This window comes from Lolium rigidum, chromosome 2 (assembly GCF_022539505.1).
Source record: "Lolium rigidum isolate FL_2022 chromosome 2, APGP_CSIRO_Lrig_0.1, whole genome shotgun sequence".
Taxonomy (NCBI): Eukaryota; Viridiplantae; Streptophyta; class Magnoliopsida; order Poales; family Poaceae; genus Lolium; species Lolium rigidum.
This window is the reverse complement of record NC_061509.1, coordinates 285,765,335-285,775,674: the sequence shown is the minus strand read 5'-3', so window position 1 is coordinate 285,775,674 and position 10,340 is coordinate 285,765,335. Positions and strand designations below refer to the sequence as shown.

At 46.9% G+C, this 10,340-nt stretch overlaps 1 protein-coding gene across 1 annotated transcript; it reads right to left on the bottom strand.

The window, feature by feature from the left end:
• Positions 1-2,243: 2,243 nt before the first annotated feature.
• Positions 2,244-4,894, bottom strand: LOC124689009 (F-box/LRR-repeat protein At4g14096-like). The gene is made up of 4 exons (XM_047222612.1): positions 3,854-4,894; positions 3,582-3,734; positions 3,202-3,388; positions 2,244-2,434 (listed from the first exon to the last, which is right to left on the bottom strand). Exons 1-4 carry the CDS (start codon positions 4,694-4,696, stop codon positions 2,355-2,357), a joined length of 1,263 nt encoding a protein of 420 aa, XP_047078568.1. The 5' UTR covers positions 4,697-4,894; the 3' UTR covers positions 2,244-2,354.
• Positions 4,895-10,340: the final 5,446 nt, after the last annotated feature.

Below are 10,340 nucleotides of genomic sequence, written 5' to 3'. Positions count from 1 at the left end.
AGTAGTATGTGTCTAGAAGAGCTGGGTTTGATTGGTTCTCCACTTTTGACGAAGAAACGACCCTGTCAATGTCTAGCTCACCGGACCTTCTGGGCAAAAGGTTGCGCCCGGCCTTTGTTTCTGTCATCGTTGTCATTTTGTCCAGTAAAATTCACCTCCATCATGTGAGTATATGGACGGACAGGATTTCTGAATAATCGGGTCTGGCAGACAATCATCAGGATGAACACTGCACAATGCAAGAAAAAAGATGCATAGACAAAGACTAGGCCTCGAGGTCCTTGATACAGTTTCTGGTCAGCATCTCATCCAGGTGGGAGTCCAGCGTCTAGAAAGTTAAATGGAGCAAGACTATATTGCGAAAGAAACTGATGCGGTCTTACACGGCACACGGACCCAATTTGTACTACCGAGAATATATAGGAACATACGAATGTTCTCGTCTAATTTCCATTCTGATAACGGAACATGGCAGTGCTCTGACCATAATGATTGAAGCTTTCTAAACATATGAACTTACAACTTCGACGAACTAGAAACCGTACCAAACAACCAACAAAGCCAGATTTCCAGCAAAGGACCACAAGAGAGAAAGCGAGGAACTAAAGATAGTGATAACGGCCAACACAGGGCCACCACTCTGGAGAAACACAAAATGCTTTAGACCAACATCAGCACCTAGCACTCATCTCAGGAGCCATCAGTGGTGGAAACTGGAAAGTGCAGCCCTGATGCCGCGGTTGACAAAAGCAGCTGATGCTTCTGGAAACTGAAAACTGCACAAAACTTGCCAGGGCATAATAAGTTTGGTTCCGATATGTCCTTAATTGATATAGATGGAAGATGCTTTGCCATTATAATGCAGAGTAACTATCATACAGCTTGACCAAAAACAAATTTTCCAAAAGTGCCCTTGACCAAATTCGTTGCTATGAAGGAGTTTAGCATTGTGAGGGTAACACAAACAATCATTCAGACCGGCCTTGGAACTAAAGATGGTTCAGTCTTCAGGTAGTAACAGAATACGTGCAATTTGGCATCAATCAAACTGACAAGAAGATAGAAAAAACAATAAAAACAATGAGGGAACAACAGTTTCTCACTGGTGGATAGATGGATTCTATCCACTATCACTTGGAGATTCTTAGTTAAGTGGAATCTGCCAACTGCAAATAGGGATGAAATAAACTGCAATTCCAGATGAGAACAACTATTATTTCATCAGTAAATAAACACTAAAAGTATAGGAGATCCAAACATATATTCTGCACGAGAATCCGTGGTAACTATTGTATTGTCACCAGATCACACGGTAACTAAATTTGGTGACATTTAACAGCCATGTTGAGCACCACCAGTAATACAATTATACTAAAGGTGATAATGGTGACTGCATATAGATGGATTTGCATAAGGTGACATACACTCTACTTGATGTGTAATTACAGTAGACATGGTAGAAGAAACAGGCTGAAAAAGTAAGCATACATAATTATAAATGTAACTTACAGTCTGAGCAAGAACTTGGGTCATTGATGCTAATGTGCTCACATGATATGCCAAATCTATTCAAGATCTTCAAAAGAAATCTAAAATGTAACTTACTCTGGTAACTACTCCCTCCGTTCTCTTTTATAAGATGTTTTAGCCTTTTTGGAGGCTCACTCACTTAAGTTTGTATGTAGTCTATTTTCAGTGTGTAAGCTCACTTATTTTAGTTTGTATCTGGTTCACTTGAAACATATCTAAAAAAACATATATTAGTGAACAGAGGAAGTAAGTATCAGTGAACTTTGTTCTGTTATCCTTTAATAATGGAACCCGGCTCATGTTGAAGGCGTATGTAAATATTTTTTAAATGAAAATGACTAGGCAAATGCAGTTTCTTCTTCCTGGATGCCAAGCCCTATGTCCCCTTACAGCTGGATTTACTAAACTGAAACATGAGCAGGAATAAACTCTATTTCAAGATGCCAACAATTACTAATTAGACTGTAAAAAAGAGTTGAGAATCAAACCCAAATAATTTCACTAGGAATAATGCTACTGATCTATTGGAACAACAACAATGTGTGCTCACTATTGTAGTCCCACCAGCAATTTCCAATTCTGATAACGTAAACATATCATGTTCCTTGCTTCCAACCAACAATGACAAATTACAATTTCAACAAACTGGAAAAGTGTTTTAGTTGCACCGAGCAACCAACAAAGCCAACTTCCAGGCATGATCAAAAGATAAAAAAAAAGCAATGAGTTAACACAATGATAAACTCTGACATAGGACCACTGTTCTAAACTTGTTCAGAGAAACACGAAAGGCTTTAGAACAACATCACGGACAAGCATATATCTCAAGAGACGCCAATGGGGTGGCAGCTGGAACAACCGGAGCGGCAGTTGGTGTAGTGCGGATGCTTTTGGAAACTGAAACCTGCACAAAACATGATTATGCACAATGAGTTTGGTCCGAGAGTCCTCAATTGATGTGGATGAGCTACTATGCAACTTGACCAGTTTCCGTTTTATTTCTCAAAGTGGCCTAGACCAAATTTATTTTGCTAACTCGGGGTTTAGCTTTGTGAGAGCAACACATATATGACCATTCAGACTCCTAAAGACCCAAGAGGGCTTTAGACTTCTGTAGCATTGCATGCAATGCGGCTATCAACCTATCGATCAAATTGCAACAGGGTAGGAACAACACTGAGAATGAGGCAAAGGCATGTTCTCCGTCCTTGATGGATAGATGCCAATGCACTACATTTTATCTCTCTTTAGCTGTAAGATTCTTAGTAAAAGGGAATCTACCAGCTGAAACACAAGAGCATAGATAAACTGCATTTCGAGACTAGGACAACTGCTATTTCCATCAGTAATTGAACAATAAAAACACATGAATAAACCCTAATTAATGTGCATGGATGGTTCAGATTTATAGGCACAATGCAGTGTGTTGTAACTACATATTATCACCAGTAATTATAGAATAAATGATTTTGGTGAAACTTCACAGCCATTTTGAACTCCACCATCACGTAATCCAGTTATTACAAAGGGGAAGTGTATAGTTTATATAAATATTTTTTTAACAGCGTCATACACTTTAATCTATTTGAAATTACAGCAGAAATGATAGAACAAGTAGCTACAAATATTGCAGAAGCATACAAAGCATGAAGAGTGAAAACGATGACTTACTGAGTGAGTCAAAACATGTGTCCTTTATGCTAATTCGGTCACGAAATACGCCACATGTATTTAAGATCTTCAAAATTTTGCGAACTGCCTCATCAACCTTTATACATTGAATGTTGACAACCTTAAGGTGTGCACACACAAATGGTTGTTCTATTGATTTTTGAGATCCCGTTGCTCTTAAGTGGTTCTGTAAGATACATATATGAAACATTTAGTACGACCAATAGAAATACATGGTAATGCCATAGGTAGTCGAGCACATATAAGGACTATATAAGGCCTATACCTTAGTCCTATCATATAAGGACTATACCTATAGATACATATATTTCCATCAGTAATTGAACATCAACATCTTTACATATAAGGACTATATATACCTTAGTCTTATCAAGCAGAAGAGTAAGCACCTCAAGAATTGGAGAGTGCCGTAGGATGCAAACCAGGTCAATGGGCGTAAACCAATCATTGAGTAGCAGGGTCTTCAATTTCCCAAATATGGGGCCTCGTTCTAAGTCCCACCTATAGATAAACTGGATAAAAACAATAAGAAACTTTCAGACTTCGACAATCGAAAACAACAGAAAGTGAAACTGTGGGTGGCAATTAATTATCAATAAGAATAAAAAAAAGAAGTAAACTGGACGCTTACCATTTTATGCATAGCTATCAATTCCAAACTAGCAACATTGGTCAATCTATTTAGTAGCAGGCCCTGGTCCGCAGGATAAGCATGACAACCACATTCATGATCGCGACAGCTCTGCTCCTTCCTTGTACAGAAATCTTGGCATCCATAGAGAAGCCCAACATAGGCCGACACTAGAAATGGCATGTGCCCAAGGGAAGGGGTCAGGCCACTGAAACGATCAAGCTGCAGCGAGATAAGATCTGGGGCAACAATGCTGATGCGGAACTGGAGAGGGAAAGTACAGACACCGGTGATCCACAGACGTTTTAACGATTTGGACACTATGCTGGGTGCATGAATGCAGCAGTGCTCCAGCGCCAGATCCTCCAACACCGGACAGCTCGAGAAATCCAGCGAGCAGCCCTGGAGGTAAACATTGCAAAACTCTAGGATCTTCAGGTGCCGGGAGATGAACGGGGCATCGTAGCGTGTTGGATTCGGGTAATTGCTTGATATGACTATGAGCTCCTCGACCTGGCACGTTAGGGCGTACTCGGCCAACAACGGCTCGGCGTCTTCCTCGTGACCGAAGGAGCCCATCTCGCACTTCACGAGGGGCGAGTTTCCGCGGAGGCAGATTATCAGCTTCACAATCTGCTTGAAACGCCTGGACTTCTCGATGTCTGACCTGCCGTCGTAGAAGGTGAAGTCCAGGCTGGTCGCGCGCCTCCAGAGGTCGCGCCACCGGGTGTCGAGCACGCAGGTCTGCAGGGCGTCGTCGTTGGGGAGAAAGGATAGCACGTGGCGGAGGAGGTCGTCGGGGAGGAGGCGGAAAGGATCGTCGCCGCCGATGTCAGCAGCCATCTCCCCGCTGTCCGCCGTGTACTTTCCGGCGAGTTGTAGCCTTGTAGGAGTGTGTCGACAGTCGACCGTTGCAACACGATGCAAGGGCTAGCTCGATGTGATCTGGCTAGACGGGCACGTGCAGAGGCCAGAATCAAGCAGCTTGATGATGGATTCTGTAGCTGCAACACACCAATTTTATCGTTTTGGATCCAAAGGCGCTCGTGTCGAGCTGTTTTGATCTCATGCGACTATAAGGGGGTACACGAATATCACTACGGGAAAAACGCTCGTTGCCGTGCATCCACCTTTTGCCGTGTGCTCGCACACGGCAAAGAATACTTTGCCGTGCAGCGTACATAGAAAACGCACGGCAACGACCATCGCACGGCAAAGAGGACCTACGGCGCACGGCAAAGACAAAGAGCACGGCAAAGCCTCAGCAAAGCGCACGGCAGTGAAAAGACGCACGGCAAAGAGAGGAAGGCGTTGCCGGGAGACGTCCTTTGCCGTGCGCCAGCCCCAGCCGCACGGCACAGGCTTCTTTGCCGTGCGCTGTGCACAGTCTCGCACGGCAAAAGCTTCTTCGGCTGAGCTAGACCGCGCGGCCCCGAAAAAATCTGAGCGCATCGGCCACACACTCTCCCCGTCACCCGAGCCCCCCGTTCCTCTCTCCTCCTCACGCATCGCCGCCGCCGTCGCCCCGAGCTCGCCGCGCTCCCTCGACTCCTCTGGCTCCCCTGAGACCCGCTCGAGGGTAGATCGAGGCCGCCTCCCGACGCTCCTGCCCTGGACGGCCGCGTTCCTCGCTCCTCCTCACGCATCGCCGCCGCCGTCGCCCCGAGCTCGCCGGCTCCCCCGACCTCTGGCTCCCCTGAGACCCGCTCGAGGGTAGATCGAGGCCGCCTCCCGACGCTCCTGCCCTGGACGGCCGCGAACTCGCAGGTCGAGCCGGGCGGCATGGAGCTGTCGAGCTCCACCTCGTCGCCCGCCGGTCAAGGCTGACCGGGCCATCCGTCGACCTCGCGTGTTGGCGTCCTTCTCCGACGGCCGTCCACTTCCATCTCTCCTGCACAGCCAGCTCGCCCTGCCAGATCGTTCTTCTCCCTTTTGTGCATCAGGAGCAAGAAGAAGGTAGTAGCACAGGCCCGGCCCCTCTTCCTGCTGTTAATTTGTTGGTTGATGCAATTTGGAAAAATATCTATCTATTTTGTAATGCTAATTAGAACATCATGTATGTAGACTTTGTAATATTGACTTGCTATGGAGCAAACACACCCTTAGGGTAGCTAAAGAATTTAGGATTTTGTTTAGGCATGTTAATTTAATAGTTTATCTAGGTAGCTAAAATAAATATGGTAATGTGATGCAAAGAAATTCTAATTCAAAGTTGTCAAATAAATTGTGTTCACTTGCATAGTAATTCATTTTCTCGCTATGCGACGATACTTCGAGGTGGACACGGGGTCGGCGCCGCGAGGGTCTCGAGGGGGCGTCTCGGATCTTCTTCGAGGTGGACACGGGGCGGCGTCGCCGGGTCTTTGAGGGGCGTCTCGGATCTTCTTCGCCGATTCGCTCACGCGTCAAGGGTAAAAAACTCGCCCCTATATACCTAGGTTTTTTTGTGGGTCTAGATCACCAAGTCCGTCGCGATACCTAGGCGTCTTTTCCCGACCGTAAGGGTTACGCGGATAAATATGCATTAGTGGTCTCGCATATTATGAAGCGTAACTCTTACGGCATTTATCGGGACAAGTCGGCGGATGCGTAGTTGGGTACGTTCTCCCTGCTCTACCCCGATCCGAGTCAGGATTTCGGCAGCGCCTCCCCGTTGTTCTCCGGATGCACACCCCTCTCGGCTTTTTGGCGAGACGTGTATCGGGAGAGCAGCGGGGAGGTGCTGCCGAAATTCTGTCTCGGATCGGGGTAGAGCAGGGAGAACGTACTCAATCTACGGATCCGGCGGCTGCTAGGAGCCCACCTAGTAGAGATTCATGTTGATGCATGCGTAAAAAAGGAAAAATTAAAATGCGGATCATGTTTGATATAAATTCTAAGTCTCGTCTCGTTTTGGTGCTGGTTAGAGGATGGATAATCGTGACTGGATGTACGATGGCAGAATTGGTCCGTGGAAATATACTGAGGAATGGGGAGAAAAGACCAATCAGTTCGTGGACAGGGCGTTTGACATCCCTAGCAAACCCAGAACAGTTTTTGCCCTTGTAGTAAGTGCAACAACCAAAAAACACAGGACAAGGAAACTATGAGTCTTCACCGATCAAGTCTGGGTTCAAACCGTCCTACAAGATTTGGACTTTTCATGGAGAAAAGTCGAAGAAACGTGCTAGGAAGGAGGTGCGGCAGATTCAGCCTACGAGAGAATATGATACTGGGTTTGATAGGTGCCTAGAGAACTTGGCTAATGGTAATGTGCCTGAAAGCCCTCATGTAGAGGCGGAGACATCTAGGGATGCGGAGACAAGTGAGGAGCCGGAGGAAAACACAAAGAAGTATTACGAGGCTTTGTTTGCTTCGCGGAAACCCCTACACGTAAATACGAGATGTCACCCAACTAGATGCCATCGCTCGCCTTTTGGCCTTTAAGTGCCACAGGAATCCGTGCGAGATGGGTTCGATGAACTTCGGTCCTCGTTGCAGCATTCGCCGAAAGGGCACCTCTTGCCGCAAAACTTCTACTATTCGAAAAATTGCTCGGTGACCTCAAGATGTCATCTCAGCAGATACACGCTTGTCCAAAGGGATGCATGCTATTCGGAGAGGAGCATGCTAACACAAACTATTGCATCCATTGCAATAGCTCTAGGTACTTTGAGGTTGACACCAATGGTGATGGTCGAAGAGGCGGACCACGGTTGCCAAGAATATCCTCCGCTATCTTCCGGTCCTACCGAGGATCCAGCGGCTCTTCATGACCGAGGATACCTGCCCAACGGATGAGGTGGGTCGTAGAAGGGATCAGACCGCATGCTGGCAAGATGATACATCCGTCGGATGGTACTGCATGGAAGAACTTTGTCAAGAAATATCCCCCGAAAGCCGGTGACCCGAGGAGCGTAGCAATTGCGATATCAACCGATGGGTTCAATCCATATGGTATGTCGGCTGCGGTATACGCTTGTTGGCCGTGTGTTTGTTATTCCCCCGAACCTACCCCTCGGCGTCCGCACGAGATCGTAGTACATGTTTGTGTCGATGATAATCCCCGGACCGAAATACCCGGGTAAGAACATGAACGTGTATCTCGGAACCACCGATTGATGACTTGCTTCTTGGCTGGGAAGATCGCGGGATCCGAACTTATGACGCGGCAAAGAAGGAACACTTCGATATGTATGTCCGGTACCACACGTCTCTCGCATGACTTGCCAAGCACGTGCTTTGTTCTCGCGGTGGTGTACACATGGGAAGTGGCCTTGTCCGAAGTGCAGGCAAGCCGTGACTTTCTTCTCGGCTAAACAAGGGTGGCAAGTATTCCTGCTTTGATGAAGCTCGACGCTCCTTGAGCAGTAATCATGAATACAGGAGTGATGTAAAGAGCTTCAAAAAAGGCCGTGTTGTCCATGCACCGAAGCCAATTCCGAAGACCGGACAGAAACCAAGGCCGAGTTAGACGCTCTCCAGCCCTAACCCCGATGGGAATGGTTTCTTGGGATATGGGGAGACACACCAATGGACCCACAAGCCGTGCTTCCGGAAGCTTCCTTACTTTGAGTTTCTCGAGCTCCCGCATAACATTGATGTAATGCACACCGAGAAGAATATCGTTGAAGCCATTTGGAGCACCATAGTGGACACTGAGAAGACGAAGGATAACATAAAGGCTCGAATTGACCAAGAAAAGTTGTGCGATAGGCCAGAGTTGAACATGAAGCCACCTCATGGTGCCAAAAAAACTTGGACTAAGCCACACGCTCCGTTCCGCCTCACAAGGCCCCAAAAAAGGGAGGTCTTCCAATGGATGAAGGACTCCTTGTTTTTCCCCGATGGGTTCGCGAGCCAACCGGATGAGGGGTCTTAACATTGAAACGTTGCGAGTACAAGGACCGAAGAGTCATGACTACCACGTATGGATTGAGCGGATAATGCCGGTGATGATTCGAGGCTATGTCCCCGAGAAGACTTGGCGAGTGCTAGCGAGGTTGAGTTATTTCTTCCGCCGGATTTGTGCTAGGGAGTTAGACACTAAAGTGATTGAGAAGTCGGATGAACAGGCACCCATGTTGCTTTGCGATCTAGAGAAGATCTTTCCTCCAGCGTTCTTTAATCCGATGCAACATATGATCCTCCACCTCGCGAAGGAATGCTTAAAGGGGGGCCGAATTGGGGCCGTTGGCGCTTGGTCCCGAGAGAGAAACACAAAAGCTTCGTCGATGACCGGCAATAAATGCAAGATCGAAGCATCCATAGCCGAGGCAAGTCCCGAACGTGGAGGTGGCAAACTTCACCACTAAGCACTATGATCCCAACATTCCCACAAAGCACAACCCGGTCCTCCGTTACAATGCCGCCAACAATGAAGATGTACCCAAGCTTAGCATCTTCATAGGGCTTGGCGGCAAGTCAAGTGGCTCGAAGCCGTACACAACGAATTTACATGAGCGGGAGTTGATCCACTCATATGTCTTGAACACCATGGTGGAAGTGAAGCCGTACATCAAGTAAGTGCTAACCATTTAGTTATTCGCAAACATTCATCGTATGTTCGTGGCTAACTCTTCCTCCGTTCATTCTTATAGACAATTCACGGCTAAATATTGGAGGTATACCCATTAGGATCCTACCTCGGAAGAATCCAAGGATATTTTCGATAAGGGCGGCGGTCACGGTTTCGAGTAGCTGGTTCCGTGGTTTGGTACTATCCTATCCAAATTTGTTTGTACACCTGTCGACATTTCGGCCGACATTTCTTGTTCTAAACTTGTCGTCCTAATCTTGTAGGCAAGAACTCGACAAAGACATGAATCCCTTGCTACGAAAAATTGCTAGGGGCTTCAACCATTCCGTCGACTCGTTCAATTCTTATGACGTGAACGGGTATCGCTTCCAGACCCATCAATACACAACAAGCCGTCCAAACAAGAAGACAATAAATAGCGGGGTGGTATGTCAAGGTGATGATGGACTCCATTACTATGGAAGAGTCGAGGGTATATACGAGCTGAATTACGGGTTTGACAAAGGGCTAAATCCCGTCGTATTCAAATGCCATTGGTTCGACCCACGTCGCGTGAGACGGGATCCTGAAATTGGATTGGTCGAAGTTGAAAGAAGCTCTGTTTATAAGGGAGAGGACGTGTACATTTTGGCCACCCAAGCCTTCCAAGTATTCTATCTCCCGTACGCGTGCCGAAACCCGACCAAACGTCTACATGGATGGGATGTTGTGATGACGGTTCCTTCACGCATTAGGCCACCCCCGCCAAACAAGGACGATTACCGCCGCGTAGACCCCTCAACAAGGACCGTTGATTTTTATCAAGAAGAAGGGCTCCCCGGTCATTTCACTATCGACTTGTCGGCCGTTGTTGATAACATGGTCGTAGACGATGAGCAAGAAGAAGATGCGGTTATGGAGGAAGACAATGAAGAATATGAAGCCGAGGATGTGTGTGCCGTAGAAGACCTAAGTTTGCTCGAGGCGTTC

What these genes read in the sequence shown, in the direction of transcription:
- LOC124689009 (XM_047222612.1), bottom strand. Translation starts at nt 4,696, where the DNA reads ATGGCTGCTGACATCGGCGGCGACGATCCTTTCCGCCTCCTCCCCGAC. An exon ending in TTCTGCTTGATAAGACTAAG is followed by an intron (nt 3,389 to 3,581) that starts GTATATATAGTC and finishes TGTATCTTACAG; the next exon opens with AACCACTTAAGAGCAACGGG. An exon ending in CACATGTTTTGACTCACTCA is followed by an intron (nt 2,435 to 3,201) that starts GTAAGTCATCGT and finishes TGTTTTGTGCAG; the next exon opens with GTTTCAGTTTCCAAAAGCAT.